This window comes from Macaca fascicularis, chromosome 16 (genome assembly GCF_037993035.2).
Source record: "Macaca fascicularis isolate 582-1 chromosome 16, T2T-MFA8v1.1".
In the NCBI taxonomy this organism is placed as follows: Eukaryota; Metazoa; Chordata; class Mammalia; order Primates; family Cercopithecidae; genus Macaca; species Macaca fascicularis.
This window is the reverse complement of record NC_088390.1, coordinates 65861901-65879444: the sequence shown is the minus strand read 5'-3', so window position 1 is coordinate 65879444 and position 17544 is coordinate 65861901. Positions and strand designations below refer to the sequence as shown.

At 44.5% G+C, this 17544-nt stretch overlaps 1 protein-coding gene across 2 annotated transcripts in view; it reads left to right on the top strand.

Annotated features, from left to right (window-relative positions):
- GJC1 (gap junction protein gamma 1) overlaps nucleotides 1-16903 on the top strand; it is a 28487-nt gene extending 11584 nt beyond the window's left edge. For both annotated transcript variants that reach the window (XM_005584445.5, XM_045374665.3), the window contains exons 2-3: nucleotides 12142-12217; nucleotides 14089-16903. In XM_005584445.5, the coding sequence (XP_005584502.1) occupies nucleotides 14109-15299 (1191 nt within the window). In that variant the 5' untranslated portion in view covers nucleotides 12142-12217; nucleotides 14089-14108 and the 3' untranslated portion in view covers nucleotides 15300-16903. The remainder of the gene's footprint in view (nucleotides 1-12141; nucleotides 12218-14088) is intronic.
- Nucleotides 16904-17544: the final 641 nt, after the last annotated feature.

The window sequence follows — 17544 nt, the reverse complement described above, 5'->3', positions numbered from 1 at the left end:
ATAATCCTGGCTACTTGGGAGGCTGAGGCAGGAGAATCACTTGAACCTGGGAGGCAGAGGTTACACTGAGCCGAGATCATGCCACTGCACTACAGCCTAGGTGACGAGGAGAGATTCTGCCTCAAAAAAAAAAAAAAAAAATTGAATTGAATGATTTGTTCACCCATGTTCATAACAGCATTATTCACAGTGGCCAGAGTTGTAGACAACCCAGGTGTCTGTCAACAGATGAATGGATTTTAAAAATGTGGTATGTACATACTATGGAATATTTATTCAGCCTTAAAAAGGAAGGAAATTCTTTTTATTTTATTTTTTTTATTTTTTTGAGACGGAGTCTCTCTCTGTCACCCAGGCTGGAGTGCAGTGGCGCGATCTCGGCTCACTGCAAGCTCTGCCTCCTGAGTAGCTGGGACTACAGGCGCCCGCCACCGCACCCAGCTAATTTTTTGTATTTTTAGTAGAGAGGGGGTTTCACTGTGTTAGCCAGGATGGTCTCCATCTCCTGACCTTGTGATCTGCCTGCCTCAGCCTCCCAGAGTGCTAGGATTACAGGCATGAGCCACCGCGCCCGGCCGAAGGAAGGAAATTCTGACACATGCTATAACGTAGATAAACCTTGAACATATTATGCTGAGTGAAATAAGCCAGACACAAAAAGAGAAATACATAATTCCATTTATATGAGATAATTAGGTAGTCAAAACCATAGAGAAAGTAGAATGGTGATTGCCAGGGGCTGGGAGAAGGGGAAATGGGGAGTTACTGTTTCTGGGTCTAGAGTTTCAGTTTTACAAGATGAAAAAAATTCTGGGGCCGGGCGCGGTGGCTCAAGCCTGTAACCCCAGCCCTTTGGGAGGCCGAGACGGGTGGATCACGAGGTCAGGAGATCGAGACCATCCTGGCAAACACGGTGAAACCCCGTCTCTACTAAAAAATACGAAAAAACTAGCCGGGCGAGGTGGCGGGCGCCTGTAGTCCCAGCTACTCCAGAGGCTGAGGCAGGAGAATGGCGTGAACCCGAGAGGCGGAGCTTGCAGTGAGCTGAGATCCGGCCACTGCACTCCAGCCTGGGCGACAGAGCGAGACTCCGTCTCAAAAAAAAAAGAGAAAAAAATTCTGGAGGTAGTGGTGATGGTTGATAATGCTATGAATGTATTTAATACTTCAACTGTACACTTAATAAGATAGTACATTTTATGTGTATTCCACCACAGTAAAATAGTAAAAACAGGACGCAAGTTAATGGGGGGTTTTTAGTGCTTGATTTGAAAAACTTGAGAGGTTTTATTTTTTGTTTTCTTTTTTTAAATAGAGATGGGGTCTCGCCATCTTGTCCAGGCTGGTCTTGAACTCCTGAGCTGAAGTGTTCCGCCCATCTCAGCCTCCCAAAGTGCTGGTATTACAGGCGTAAGCCATCACTCCCAGCCAGCTTCTTCCCGCCCCACACCCCCAGATGGAGTTTTGCTCTTTTGCTGTATTGCCCAGGCTGGAGTGCAGTGGTATGATCTTGGCTCACTGCAACCTCCGCCTTCCGGGTTGAAGCAATTCTCCTGCCTCAGCCTCCCGAGTAGCTGGGATTACAGGCGCCTGCCACCAGGCCTGGCTAATTTTTGTATTTTTAGTAGAGACTGGATTTCACCATGTTGGCCAGGCTGGTCTTGAACTCCTGACCTCGTGATCCGCCTGCCTCAGCCTCCCAAAGTGCTGGGATTACAGATGTGAGCCACCGTGCCTGGCCTTTTTTTTTTTTTAAAAACATGAGACTATTAGAGACTTTTCCAAAGATACACTTAAAAGTGAATTTTTTAATTAATAGTGGTTTTGTGATCTTCCTATTCTCAATGCCCAAATAAATTATCCTTCTTAATTAAATCATTTTTGTCAAAGATACCATTTATTCCTTCCTCCCCAGCTATGAAGAAAGCTTGTTTTATTTCGCTTTTAAACCTTCATTCCATTTTACATTTTAAGATCTTAAACTCTGAAATTTATTTATTTTCTTTCTGGTGTTTGTGCGTTCCTTTTTTTTTTTTTTTTTTTTTGGAGACAGAGTTTCACTCTTGTTGCGCAGGCTGGAGTGCAATGGCGTGATCTTGGCTCAATACAACCACCACCTCCCAGGTTCAAGCGATTCTCCAGTCTTAGCCTCAGCCTCCTGAGTAGCTGGGATTATAGGTGCCTGCCACCACGCCCAGCTAATTTTTGTATTTTTAGTAGAGAGTGGGTTTTACTATGGTGGCCAGGCTGGTCTCAAACTCCTGATTTCAGGTGATCCACCCACCTCGGCCTCCCAAAGTACTGGGATTACAGGCATGAGCCACTGTGCCCAGCCTTGTGCTTTTCTTTCACAGCTCTGATCCTAAAGATTGGGATTAGGGTCATATTGAACCTGTACATAATTCCATCTGTAATGTAATTCTTTTTTTTTTTTTTTGAGATGGAGTCTCGCTCTGTCGCCCGGGCTGGAGTGCAGTGGCTGGATCTCAGCTCACTGCAAGCTCCGCCTCCTGGGTTTATGCCATTCTCCTGCCTCAGCCTCCCGGGTAGCTGGGACTACAGGCACCCGCCACCTCGCCCAGCTAGTTTTTTGTATTTTTTAGTAGAGACAGGGTTTCACCGTGTTAGCCAGGATGGTCTCGATCTCATGACCTTGTGATCCGCCCGTCTCGGCCTCCCAAAGTGCTGGGATTACAGGCTTGAGCCACCACGCCCGGCCTGTAATGTAATTCTTTACTAGTGAGTGGTCAAGAAAGAGCCCAAACTCTAGTGCAAGACTGCCTGACTTCTAATTCTGGCTTCATTACTTAATAAGTAGATGATTTTAGGCAAATAATAAAGTTTTCTGGTTTTTGGTTTTTTTTTTTTTTTTTTTTGAGATGGAGTCTTGCTCTGTCTCCCAGGCTGGAGTGCAGTGGCCGGATCTCAGCTCACTGCAAGCTCCGCCTCCCGGGTTTACGCCATTCTCCTGCCTCAGCCTCCCGAGTAGCTGGGACTACAGGCGCCCGCCACCTCGCCCGGCTAGTTTTTTGTATTTTTTAGTAGAGACAGGGTTTCACCGTGTTAGCCAGGATGGTCTCGATCTCCTGACCTCGTGATCCGCCCGTCTCGGCCTCCCAAAGTGCTGGGATTACAGGCGTGAGCCACCGCGCCCGGCCGGTTTTTGGTTTTTTTTTGAGATGGAGTTTCGCTCTTGTTGCCCAGGCTGGGGTGCAATGGCACGATCTCGGCTCACTGCAACCTCTGCCTCCTGAGTTCAAGTGATTCTCCTGCCTCAGCCTCCCAAGTAGCTAGGATTACAGGCCTGCAGCATCACACCTAGCTAATTTTGCATTTTTAGTAGATAGGATTTTTCCATCTTGGTCAGGCTGGTCTTGAACTCCTGACTTCAGGTGATCCGCCCGCCTCAGCTTCCCAAAGTGCTAGGATTGCAGGAATGAACCACTGCGCCTGGTCGGCAAATTATAAAGTTTTTTTTTTCCTTTCTTTCTGAGATGGAGTCTTGCTCTGTCATCAGGCTGGAGTGCTGTGGTGAGATCTCAGCTCACTGCAACCTCCGACTTCCTGGTTCAAGTGATTCTCCTGCCTCAGCCTCTCAAGTAGCTGGGATTACAGGCATACACCACCATGCCTGGCTAATTTTGTATTTTTAGTAGAGGCGGGTTTCTCCGTCTTGGTCAGGCTGGTCTCAAACTCCTGACTTCAGGTGATCCACACGCCTCGGCCTCCCAAAGTGCTGGGATTACAGGCGTGAGCCACTGTGCCTGGCCGGCAAATTATAAAATTTTAAACCTAATTTCCTCATCTTTAAAATGAGTTTAATATTAGAATCTACCTGCTGAAATAATTCAAATAGTGTTCATTACATTCGATCTTCAAAAATCCTATGAATTCGGCTGGGCGTGGTGGCTCACGTCTGTAATCCTAGCACTTTGGGAGGCTGAGGCAGAGGGATGAGTTGAGGTCAGGAGTTGGAGACCGGCCTGGATAACATGGTAAAACCCTATGTCTACTAAAAATAGAAAAATTACTCAGGCGTGGTGGCAAGAGGCTGTAATCCCAGCTACTTGGGAAGCTGAGGCAGGAGAATGGCTTGAACCCAGGAGGCAGAGGTTGCAGTGAGCTGAGACTTCGCCATTGCACTCCAGCCTGGGTGACAGAGCGACACTCTGTCTCAGAAAACAAAAAACAAAACTATGAATTCTGTTTTACAGAAAAATGCGGTTTTTTTTGTTTTTGTTTTTTTTTTTTGAGACGGAGCCTCACTCTGTCGCCCAGGCTGGAGTGCAGTGGCCAGATCTCAGCTCACTGCAAGCTCCGCCTCCCGGGTTTACGCCATTCTCCTGCCTCAGCCTCCCAAGTAGCTGGGACTACAGGCGCCCGCCACCTCGCCCGGCTAGTTTTTTGTATTTTTTAATAGAAACGGGGTTTCACCGTGTTAGCCAGGATGGTCTCGATCTCCTGACCTCGTGATCCGCCCGTCTCGGCCTCCCAAAGTGCTGAGATTACAGGCTTGAGCCACCGCACCCGGCTGGAAAAAAACACGGTGTTAATTTGATTCTGTTTGGATATAACCTATAGAAAGCTCTTGAGATAAGAATTTGAGAGAGAATTACGTAATTTATTACCATGTTGATGCCAGCCCATTTTAAAAATTCTGTTTTCTAGTGTAAGACAAGGTAGATTTGTGTCAAAGTTATTAGGAAATAGACTAAAAATAGCACATTTGATTTCTAATAAATGTTATATAAGCAAACATGATTTTCTTCAGTATTTAGGTTTTCTTTGTGTGAGTGAATCCTTTTGAATTATGGGCTACCATGAATTGCAGTATTCTTTTTAAAAATAGAAGCCACTTTAGAAAAAAACTTTTTAAACCTTCTAATTTTTTAAATAATTGATACGATTCTATAAAAATAATAAAATTTGAAGGAAGTCAGTAAAATAAACTGAGATGTTTATATTAAATGTCAAATAATCAATGCCTATACTATATCAAGAGTACCTTCTGTAGACAAATAGGTAAAAGGATGGAAATAACCCACAAAGAGGTTGGATATATGAGGGGGAACGTATCCTACTGTCTTAGAAACATACAATTGACATGATTTTGAAATGCCATTTTGCATTTAGTAAAGGAGCATAATGCCAGTGCTGAAGAGGTGGAGGTGAAATTGTTTTAAGTATACATTCATTGCCAGGCACTGTAAATTACTAGTGCCTTTTTTGAAAATCAAATGACAGTACAAAGCAAAAACCATGCAGATTTACATTGCCTGTGACCTAACAATACCACCTCCTAGAATTTATAGATACAAACTCAACTTGAGTTGACAAGGCATTTCGGATGTATTCATGAAGATATTAAGTATAAAAGTACATATAAATCAGTTGGATCCCAGCTACTTAGGAGGCTGAGGCAGGAGAATCATTTGAATCCAAGAGGTGGAGGTTGCAGTGAGCTGAGATCACGCCACTGCACTCCAACCTGGGTGATGGCGAGACCCAGTCTCAAAAAAATAATAATGAAAAATTGGGGCTTTACTAATTAGCAAAAGACATTGAGATATTTGGCCTCTACCCATCTCCACCTCTTGACTTGTGCTTCCATGTCATTTTCTATTTGTAGATGGAGTATGGAGAAATGATTTTTTATTCATAAGAGCAATTCACAGCTGACTCTCAGACTCTCAGCCCTTACACTATAACCGAGTTTGTTTTCAGAAGCAGGGAAGCCAGAGAAGACAGGTCCTGAAAAAAAAATTTTTTTTTTTTTTCTGAGACTCAGTCTTGCTCTTTCACCCACGCTTGAGTGAAGTGGCGCCATCTCGGCTCACTGCAACCTCTTCTCCCCGGGTTCAAGTGATTATCCTGCCTCAGCCTCCAAGTAGCTGGGATTACAGGCACATGCCACCACACCTGGCTAATTTTTGTATTTTTAGTAGAGATAGGGTTTCGCCATGTTGGCCAGGTTGGTCTCAAACTCCTGACCTTAGGTGATCCACCCGCCTTGGCCTCCCAAAGTGCTAGGATTACAGGCATGAGCCATCGCTCCCGGCCCTATGTCCTGAATTTTAGGCACCTGTTCAGGTCCCTTGTGTAGACCATTTCCTCACTTGTGCACTGATCAGTTCTGAAGACTGAGGGGCCCCTCTGTAGATCTCCAGGGTTTTTTGTGTGTGAGTGAGTGAATCCTTTTGAATTATGGGCTTCCATGAATTGCAGCATTCTTTAAAAAAATAATTTAAGAAGCCATTCAAGAAAAAAGTAGATAAAATAATGGTTCAGGGCTGGGTGTGGTGGCTCATGCCTGTAATTCCAGCACTTTGGGAGGCTGAGGTGGGTGGATCACAAGGTCAGGAGATTGAGACCATCCTGGCTAACATGGTGAGGCCACGTCTCCACTAAAAATAAAAAAATTAGCCGGGCGTGGTGGCGGGCGCCTATAGTCTCGGGAGGCTGAGGCAGGAGAATGGCGTGAACCCGGGTGGCAGAGCTTGCAGTGAGCTGAGATCATGCCACTGCACTCCAGCCTGGGAGACAGAGCAAGACTCTGTCTCAAATAATAATAATAATAATAATTATGGTTCAGGAGAAAGGAAACTTCAGCGGAGCAAGAACCGGCTTTTTTTCACAGTGAGACCACAATTGGTAGTGACATATTCTATTTAGAAATGTTAATTCCAGAACCTGCCTTCTGCTTCTTGAAATGATCTTAATTTCTCTGGTGGAGTATTGTACTCTGTAACATTGTAAGCCAATCCTTAATGCTTTGTTAATACATAGCTGCTGGGGAGAGGGCTTGCCTAGAGAATGAGTGACCCATTACAGAAATGAGGACTAATGTTTTCAAAATGTTTCCCAGACCACAGTCATCCCCCAGGAATTATTTGACATTTCACTGAGAGTAAGAATGGATAACTTGTGGCCAGGCATGGTGGCTCACGCTTGTAATCCCAGCACTTTGGGAGGCCGAGATGGGTGAATCACCTGAGGTCAGGAGTTGGAGACCAGGCTGGCCAACATGGCGAAACCTCATCTCTCCTAAAAATAACACAAATTGGTTGGGCATGGTAGTGTGCACCTTTAGTCCCAGCTACTCGGGAGGCTAAGGCAGGAGAATTGCTTGAATCCGGGAGATGAAGGCTGCAGCGATCGCAGTACTGTGCTGCAGCCTGGGCGACAGAGACTCTTGTCTCAAAAAAAAAAAAAAAAAAAAGTAACTTGGAAGGAGAGGAAAGGGAAGAGTATCAAAGAAAAACTTACTGACTCGACGGGTAAAAACAGTGGTGATACTGCCATTCATTTTAGGAAGCCCATGGTTCTTTATTTTAGAAAGACAGTTGTGGCTGGGTGCAGTGACACACCTGTAATCCCAGCACTTTGGGAGGCAGAGGCGGGCGGATCTCCTGAGGGTCAGGAGTTGAAGACCAGACTGGCCAACGGGGTGAAACCCCGTCTCTGCTAAAAATACAAAAATTAGCTGGGCATGGTGGTGTGCGCCTGTAGTCCCAGCTACTCGGGAGGCTAAGACAGGAGAATTGCTTGAACCTGGGAGACAGAGCTGCAGTCAGCTGAGATCGTGGTACTGCGCTCCAGCCTAGGCAACAGAGAGAGACTCTTGTCTCAAAAAAAAAAAAAAAAAAAAGAGAAGGAGGAAAGGAGAAGGAAGGAAGGAAGGAAGGTTAGTTGCTCATCACCCATTTTGTGAGATGTTGGAGTTAAGTTGGTAAACATATTTACACAAAAAGAAATACAAATAGTAAACAAGTGTAAGAGAAGTTTGGCTGGGCATGGTGGCTCACGCCTGTAATCCCAGCACTTTGGGAGGCTGAGGTGGGCAGAACACGAGGTCAGGAGATGGAGACCATCCTGGCTAACATGGTGAAACTCTGTCTCTACTAAAAATACCAAAAATTAGCCGGCGTGGTTGCGCATGCCTATAGTCCCAGCTCTTCGGGAGGCTGAGGCAGGAGAATGGTGTGAACCTGGGAGGTGGAGGGTGCAGTGAGCTGAAATTGTGCCACAGAACTCCAGCCTGGGCGACAGTGAGACTCTGTCTCAATTTAAAAAAAAAAAAAAAGAGAAAGCCAGGCATGGTGACTCACGCCTGTAATCCCAGCACTTTGGAAGGCCAAGGCGGGCAGATCACGAGGTCAGGAGATCGAGACCAACCTGGCTAACACGGTGAAACCCCGTCTCTACTAAAAATACAAAAAATTAGCCGGGCGTGGTGGTGGGCGCCTGTAGTCCCAGCTACTCGGGAGGCTGAGGCAAGAGAATGGCATGAACCTGCGAGGTGGAGCTTGCAGTGAGCTGAGATTGTGCCACTGCACTCCAGCCTGGGCTACAGAGCCAGACTCTGTCTCAAAAAAAAATAAAGTTCATTTTTACTACTAGATCCCTTTGTAAATTAATGTTTTTTGGAAAGAGTATTCATTTATATAAAGACTAGAAGGACATAAGGAAAACCAAAACATTTGTAAGTAGCTGTGATTATGGGGTTTTTTGTGTGTTTGTTTCTTTTAACCCATTTATGTCTGAGATTGCAATTTTTTGAATTTGAAAAAATCAGACCTTGGCAATGATCTTGAGAAGTAGGATATAAATAACTCCCACATGCTTAGCGTTCCAATAATGGAACAATAGGCATACATGGGTTTTAATGTTATGGGCGTTTTGTTTTGTTTTGTTTTTTGAGACAGAGTCTTGCTCTGTTGTCAGGCTGGAGTGCAGTGGCGCAGTCTCGACTCACTGCAACCTCTGCCTCCCTACTTCAAGCCGTTCTCCTGCCTCAGCCTCCTGAGTAGCTGGGACTACAGGTGTGTGCCACCACACCCGGCTAATTTTTTTGTGTTTTTAGTAGAGACACGGTTTCACCATGTTGGCCAGACTGGTCTCGGTATCCTGACCTGGTGATCCATCCGCCTCAGCCTCCCAAAGTGCTGGGATTACAGGCGTGAGCCACCGCACCCAGCCGGGTTTTTTTTTTTCTTTTTTTTTTGAGATGGAGTTTTGCTCTTTCCTAGGTGGAGTGCAATGGCACGATCTTGGCTCACTGCAACATCCGCCTCCCGGGTACAAGCCATTCTCCTGCCTCATTCTCCCGAGTAGCTGGGATTATGGGCACGCACCACCATGCCCGACTAATTTTGTGTTTTTAGTAGAGACAGGGTTTCACCATGTTAGCCAGGCCAGTCTCAAACTCCCGACCTCAGGTGATCCACCCGCCTCAGCCTCCCAAGGTGCTGGGATTACAGGCGTGAGCCAGCGCGCCCGGCCTATTTTTTTCCCCACAGAGTTATATTAAGAGAAAGACCGGGCACAGTGGCTCATGCTCATAATCTTAGTACTTTGGAAGGCCGAGGCAGGCAGATCACTTGAGCCCAGGAGTTGAGAACCAGCCTGGGTAACATGGCAAAACCTCTTCTCTACAAAAAATACAAAAATTAGCCAGGCATGGTGGCATGCAACTGTGGTCTCAGGTATTTGGGAAGCTCAGGTGAGAGGATCACCTGAATCTGGGGAGGTTGAGGCTGCAGTGAGCTGAGATCGTGTCGCTGCACTCCAGCCTGGATAACAAAGAGACCTTGTCTCCAAAAAAAAAAAAAAAAAAAAAAAAAAGGCCAGGTTCAGTGACTCATGCCTGTAATCCCAGCACTTTGGGAGGCCGAGGCAGGCAGATTACCTGAGGTCAGGAGTTCAAAACCAGCCTGGCCAACATGGTGAAAACCCCGTCTCTGCTAAAAATACAAAAATCAGCCGGGCGTAGTGGCTCATGCCTGCGATCCCAGCACTTTGGGAGGTGGAGGTTGCAGTGAGCTCCAAGGCAGGCGGATCATGAAGTCAGGAGATCGAGACCATCCTGGCTAACACGGTGAAACCCAGTTTCTACTAAAATATGCAAAAAATTTAGCCGGGTGTGGTGGTAGGCGCCTGTAGTCCCAGCTGCTCGGGATGCTGAGGCGGGAGAATGGCATGAACCTGGGAGGCGGAGCTTGCAGTGAGCCAAGATCGTGCCACTGCACTCTAGCCTGGCTGACAAAGCGAGACTCTGTCTCAAAAAAAAAGATACACATTTATCTTTGTGGATGGAGATATAACAGATAAGTTCTAACTAATTGTATTTTCATAATTTTGGCTTATTGGAACAAATAGAAATTTCAGGCTTTAGGGAAAATCTGAGCCTGCAGAGAATTTGTGGATGGAATCATGGAGTTCTGTGTTGGAAACCTGGCTTAAATCACCGTTTAAAGATTTTATATTATTTACTTCTTGTTTTGAGGTTCTATAACTTGTATATTCAATGAGAAAAGAGGTGGTAAGCTCAGTTGGGAAGCAGGACTAGACATGGGAGCTATACTGGAAATTCTATTGTGTTAGAGTCTCCCTCTTTCGCCCAGGCAGGAGTGCAGTGGTATGATCATAGCTCATTGCAGTCTTGAGCTCCCAGTTTCAAGTGATCCTCCTTCCTCAGCCTTTCAAAGTGCTGAGATTACAGGTGTGAGCCATCATGCTCAGCTGGATTCTTTTGTTTGTTTTGTTTTGTTTTGAGATGGAGTTTTGCTCTTGTTGCCCAGGCTGGAGGGCAATGGTGCGATCTCAGCTCACTGCCACCTCCACCTCCCAGGTTCAAGCGATTCTCCTCCCTCAGCCTCCCAAATAGCTGGGATTACAGGCATACACCACCACACCTGGCTGATTTTGTATTTTTAGTTAGTAGAGACAAGGTTTCTTCATGTTGGTCAGGCTGGTCTTGAACTCCCGACTTGAGGTGATCCACCCACCTCGGCTTCCCAAAGTGCTGGGATTACAGGCATGAGCCACCACGCCTGGCCTGGATTCTTCATATGTAAATCTTTTTGCTTCTTTGTTTATTTATTTTTTGAGGTTTCGCTGTCACCTAGGCTGAAGTGCAGTGACACGATCACAACTCACTGCAACCTCTACCTCTTGGGCTCAAGTGATTCTTTCACTTGAGCCTCCCGAGTAGCTGGGACCACAGGTGTTCATCACCATGCTAATTTTGGGGGATGTTGTTGTTGTTGTTGTTTGGTGAAGACTGGGTTTCACATGTTGCCCAGGCTGATCTCAAACTCCTGAACTCAAGTGATCCCCCCTCCTTGGCCTCCCCAAGTCCTGGGATTACAGGCCTGAGCCACTGTGCTGGGCCATGTGTGTCTGTGTGTGCTTGTGTGTGTGTGTAAGAGGGTGTTGTTCTGTCTACCAGGTTAGACTGCATTGGCCACCACTGCCACCACACCCAGCTAATTTTTTTAAAATTTGGAAAGATAGGGTCTCACTATATTGCCCAGGCTTATATGCAAATCTTTATGCAGCTTCATGCCTGCACTTTTTTTTCCCCATTGGTCCTTTGGAAATTGTTCCAGTTTTTTTTCCCTGTATCTTTAAACAACAAAACAAAGCACTCTTTTAATTTACTATAAACACATAACATTCAGGAATTGTTTTAAATTTATTTTCTCGCCTTACAGATGACATTTGGCCAGAGGTATGCAGAGTTGCCAGAGCTTGATAATGAGCATAATTCATCTTGGAAACTTTTCTGTTTTGCTGTTTAATCCAGTACAGATACAGGTGTTTTCTTTCTGTGACTTTTTGTGAGCAGTTGTATCTGTAAATCACCTCCTATGGAGACTGGTGTTCCTGTGACTGAGAGCCAGCTGTTGGGTGTTTTAGCTAAACAGCTTGCTCCTGGTTAGCTGCTTAAATCCCCCTGAGAGGCGTATTGGCTGCTTCAGGGAATACAGCAGACGGGGTGAAGGTTTTTGCAAGACCTTTAGTGACCCACTTTCAATTTGCTGCAATTCTTCTGCTTTGGCTTTTTCCTATAGGTGCCAGAGTTCATCTGCTTCATGCTTTTACTACTGACTCATCTTCCTGTTGTATATTCTTGGACTGGTGACTTAAGAATCTTTAGGTCACCTGTTACATAGTTTCTCCTGCCACCTGTATGGGAGGAGAAAACTGGTATTCAAACTGAAGCCTGTTTCCATCTTATTCTCATTGATTTTTATGGTACATAGAAAACTTTGTTTCTTTCTGAAAATAGCATTTTAGTGATTCATTGTTTTCTGTGGCAGGAAGCTTATGACCTGCTCTTTTCTTTTTCCTTTCCAGAGGCAATCTGGAAAAATTGCAATCAAAACATCATTTCTCTAAGAAAATTTTGGGTAACAGAAGCTCTGGACAACAGGTAAAGTGTATTTAAACTTAGGTGGTGCTGACAAATCATCTGTAATCTGCAGAAGTAAACTGGGAGAGGGAGGAAGACAAGTTAAAAGTTAAGTCTACTTTGTGTTGGGGTTCTATTAGGGATTTCCCATATATTACCTCATTTAGGTGTTTTTTTACCTGGATCCTGGATGTAGATCTGGGAATCTCAGAAAGAAACTATCCTTTAAAATGCTATTTTAAGTGGATTTGCTGTTGATTGAATTTAATGTCCTCACAATTCAGTTTGGCAATCATTTTTTAATGTCTGCCATAAATAAGGTACAGAAGTATAATTTGTAGATTCTGTTATATAGTAAAGGGGTATAATATTTATTGCAAAACCATTCACTGTGGGTTTCTAAGTGAAACCAAAATCTGGTATGCTATACAGTCTAGCTAGGGAAGATCTTCCTAGTTCCCTTCGTCTTTTTAGTTCTTAATGATTGCCAGCAGTTTGTAGCTGTACCATCTTCTTAATCCCTTTTAGCACTTGTCTAAAATTTAAGTTTCCTAATAAGTCACCCCTTCACAGTGGAGTCTAGCCAAGGTGTCCCCTTCATGTTCTCCGTGGTGGTTTTTCTGTGATTGGACCGAATAACTATACCTGTGTGTTTTTTTAATCTCTATCTCACAAAATTCTGAAGGTCTCATGAAATAATAGTATGTGTAAAGAACCTGGGTATGGCCAGGCATGGTGGCTCACACCTGTAATCCCAGCACTTTGAGAGGCCAAGGCAGGAGGATCACCTGTGGTCAGGAGTTCGAGACCAGCCTGGCCAACATGGTGAAACCTCATCTCTACTAAAAATACAAAAATGGTGGTGCATGCCTGTAATCCCAGCTACTCGGAGGCTGAGGCACAAGAATCACTTGAGCACAGGAGGCAGAGGTTGCAGTGAGCCAAGATCACGCCACTGCACTGCAGCCTGGGTGAAAGAGGGAAACTGTCTCAAAAAAAAAAAAAAAAAAAAAAAAAGAACCGAGGTCTGAGAAATACATCTTGATAAATAGTAGCTACAAGTTTACCTTTCAAACCAGAGGAGATGTGAAAGTAATCCATACTCTCTAGGACCTTGTAGGGCCAACAGGTGTTGACTGAGGTGAATTGACCTGCCTGAAGATAGTGGAGAGTGAGATGCTATTTATTCTTTTTTTTTTGAGATGGAGTCTTGCTCTGTTCAAGTGATTCTCCTGCCTCAGCCTCCTGAGCAGCTGGGATTACAGGCACACACCACCGTGCCCGGGTAATTTTTGTATTTTTTTTTTTTTTTTTTTTTTTGAGGCGGAGTCTTCACTCTGTCGCCCAGGCTGGAGTGCAGTGGCACCATCTCGGCTCACTGCAAGCTCCGCCTCCCAGGTTCGCGCCATTCTCCTGCCTCAGCCTCCCGAGTAGCTGGGACTACAGGCGCCCGCCACCGCGCCCGGCTAATTTTTTGTATTTTAGTAGAGACGGGGTTTCACCGTGTTAGCCAGGATGGTCTCGATCTCCTGACCTCGTGATTCGCCCGCCTCGGCCTCCCAAAGTGCAGGGATTACAGGCGTGAGCCACCGCGCCCGGCCAATTTTTGTATTTTTATAGAGACGGAGTTTCACCATGTTGACCAGGCTGGTCTTTAACTCCTGACCTCAAGTAATCTGCCTGCCTTGGCCTCCCAAAGAGCTGGGATTACAGGCGTGAGCCATCGCACCCAACCGAGATGCTGTTTATTCTAACATTTGTTCCACTGTGAACCTTGAAGTTAGATTTCAAGTATTCAAAGTAGTAGTTCCTAGAGATATCATAAATTAATAATTAAATTAAGATTTAATATATTTGTTGATTTTCTTTTGGTATTTTTCCACTTTTATCAGGGCATACCAATTCAATCACCATGAGTTGGAGCTTCCTGACTCGCCTGCTAGAGGAGATTCACAACCATTCCACATTTGTGGGGAAGATCTGGCTCACTGTTCTGATTGTCTTCCGGATTGTCCTTACAGCTGTAGGAGGAGAATCCATCTATTATGATGAGCAAAGCAAATTTGTGTGCAACACAGAACAGCCGGGCTGCGAGAATGTCTGCTATGATGCGTTTGCACCCCTCTCCCATGTACGCTTCTGGGTGTTCCAGATCATCCTGGTGGCAACTCCCTCTGTGATGTACCTGGGTTATGCTATCCACAAGATTGCCAAAATGGAGCACGGTGAAGCAGACAAGAAGGCGGCTCGGAGCAAGCCCTATGCAATGCGCTGGAAACAACACCGGGCTCTGGAAGAAACAGAGGAGGATAACGAAGAGGATCCTATGATGTATCCAGAGATGGAGTTAGAAAGTGATAAAGAAAATAAAGAGCAGAGCCAACCCAAACCTAAGCATGATGGCCGACGACGGATTCGGGAAGATGGGCTCATGAAAATCTATGTGCTGCAGTTGCTGGCAAGGACCGTGTTTGAGGTGGGTTTTCTGATAGGGCAGTATTTTCTATATGGCTTCCAAGTCCACCCGTTTTATGTGTGCAGCAGACTTCCTTGCCCTCATAAGATAGACTGCTTTATTTCTAGACCCACTGAAAAGACCATCTTCCTTCTGATAATGTATGGTGTTACAGGCCTTTGCCTCTTGCTTAACATTTGGGAGATGCTTCATTTAGGGTTTGGGACCATTCGAGACTCACTAAACAGTAAAAGGAGGGAACTTGAGGATCCGGGTGCTTATAATTATCCTTTCACTTGGAATACACCATCTGCTCCCCCTGGCTATAACATTGCTGTCAAACCAGATCAAATCCAGTACACCGAACTATCCAATGCTAAGATCGCCTACAAGCAAAACAAGGCCAACACAGCCCAGGAACAGCAGTATGGCAGCCATGAAGAGAACCTCCCAGCTGACCTGGAGGCTCTGCAGCGGGAGATCAGGATGGCTCAGGAACGCTTGGATCTGGCAATTCAGGCCTACAGTCACCAAAACAACCCTCATGGCCCCCGGGAGAAGAAGGCCAAAGTGGGGTCCAAAGCTGGGTCCAACAAAAGCACTGCCAGTAGCAAATCAGGGGATGGGAAGACCTCCGTCTGGATTTAATCCTGGCGGGCTTAAAACCTGTGCTTTTCATAGTTTATGGTAAGCAGCAGCTCACTGAATAATGACTTCCATTGAGTAAACATTTGGCTCTGGTTATCTTCAGGGATGCTGTTGGCTCATGATCCAAGCTCAGGGGACTCTGGAGGCGGGGCTGGGCTGAGGGGGAGAAACGGAAACACAGTGTTCCTGGGCACATGTTCTTAGCAATAATACAGTTGCAGAACTTTACATTTGTGTCTTCCAGATCTGGAGAAGAACAGGCATATTTAAATCATTCTTGTTGAACAGTTTTTGTATGTACAGTATTATGGTACTTTTTTTTTAGTATGAGAACTTTTTTTGTATTTGTACATTGAACTGCTGTAGTTATACTTTTATATTAAAGGGGGAAAAGTCCTTATAAGTAATGCCTATTAGGCTAGTGCTATTACTTTGTTCAGCAAATTCTACCCTGGCTTTAGAGTTTTTAATAGATGCTACACCTAATAAAAGTGCCTCTCATATTGCAGGAATGATTTCAGATGTGTAAGGAGACTGAAGAGGAGATACCAGTTTTTAGTCTTGGAAAGCGAGTTCACAGTATAAGGAGGTTGAGATCTTTCTTTTACATGAGAAATCTTTGAATCTCATTCATGCAATCAGAGTTGTAGCCAGTTTTTGAAAACCTTATTTTCAAAGGAAATAAATGATTCACTGTAGGATTCATTTAAATATCAAGCATCACCAGTATATGCTTTGACGGTGTGTGTATATAACTTAAAGTTCTTTCAAAAGCCTGATACAGAAATGTGTCCCCAGTTTGGTAGCAATGTGGAAAACCTGGCTTGAGATGATGTGGAGCTGTCCCTCAGAAAACAAAGCCATGCCTGGAATCCCTAATAGGATGCTTAGTTGTGAACCTGTTTGATTTGCCTTAAACCTCTATCCAGAAACCTGCCCGCTTCTCTCCCTCTGGTTAAGAAGCCAGTGGTGGATATTTTCTTTGTTAACATTAGAAATGCAAACATTCCTTTGTCAACCAAGAATACTCAAAGCTACTTGTATTGGAAATGGCAGAAGGCTTAAATCCAAATTTCTTATTTTTTATAATTTACCACAGAACTTTTGTGATTAAACATATTCTGCCAGTGGAGGTTTATACCTGAAAGGTCATGGAGTCCTCTGTAAATAGACCTAAAGAGAAATGCAGTATTTATTCCTTGTAGGCATAATGTGTTTGTCACTGACAAGCATTCATGTTCATCCCACTAGTCTTTTATCGCAGTCTTTTATCGTCATTTTCAACCTTATGTTGCAGAGCTTTGCTTTCTCATCATGTTCTCATTGTCTTAAATTTTGTGAGCTTCTGAGAAAGAGCTTGGTAAAGGTTTAAAGGGGCCTTCGTTCCACCAGGGAGCATTTTATTTGTGCGTCTCACCCTTTTCTAACGAAAGCTATTGTAAGCCACCTCTGACTTGGAAATTCTGAAAGTATGAACATTTTTTATATCTTAATTGTAAAATGCCAGTTCTCCATTATTTAGATGAACACTAGAACACTGCACCCTTTGTGCAGTGTTTTTCTTTGTTTCTCCATTGCATTCCTACCCCCACCAAGAAAATAAACTTAAGGAAATTTTTTTTGAGACAGGGTCTCCCTCTTTCACCCAGGCTGGAGTGCAGCAGCATGATCTCAGCTCACTGCAGCCTCTGCCTCCCAGGCCCAAGCGATCATTCTACCTCAGCCCCCTGATTAGCTGGGACTACAGGCACGTGCCACCATACTCGGCTAATTCTTTTTAAAAAAATTTTTTTTGTAGAGATGAGGTCTCACTATGTTGCCCAGGCTGGTCCTGAACTTTTGGGTTCAAGTGATCCTCCCGCCTCAGCCTCTCAAAGTGTTAGTATTATAGGCATGAGCCACCATACCCAGCCTAGAAAATTTAGCCTTATCTTTTAGCCATTCATTTACTTTTATTTGCTTTTAAAAAAAAAACAAAAAACTTTAAATTTTAGCCCAGAGAAGCACCTCAGGAACTCTAAACATCTTAAGCAAAAATTAAACTCAAAGGAGACTGAAGGAGAAGTTTCAGAAAGTAATACACATGTATATCATGGGTAATTAATAGACATGCACAGCTTCCTTCAAATCAAATGCTTAATAAGGAAATTCATATAATTCCAAGAAAACAGGCAAAATTTTGAATACATAAGCCTAGGTAAGATAAAGAACTACCAGTTAATTCTTACGTCAATGGAGCTTCAAG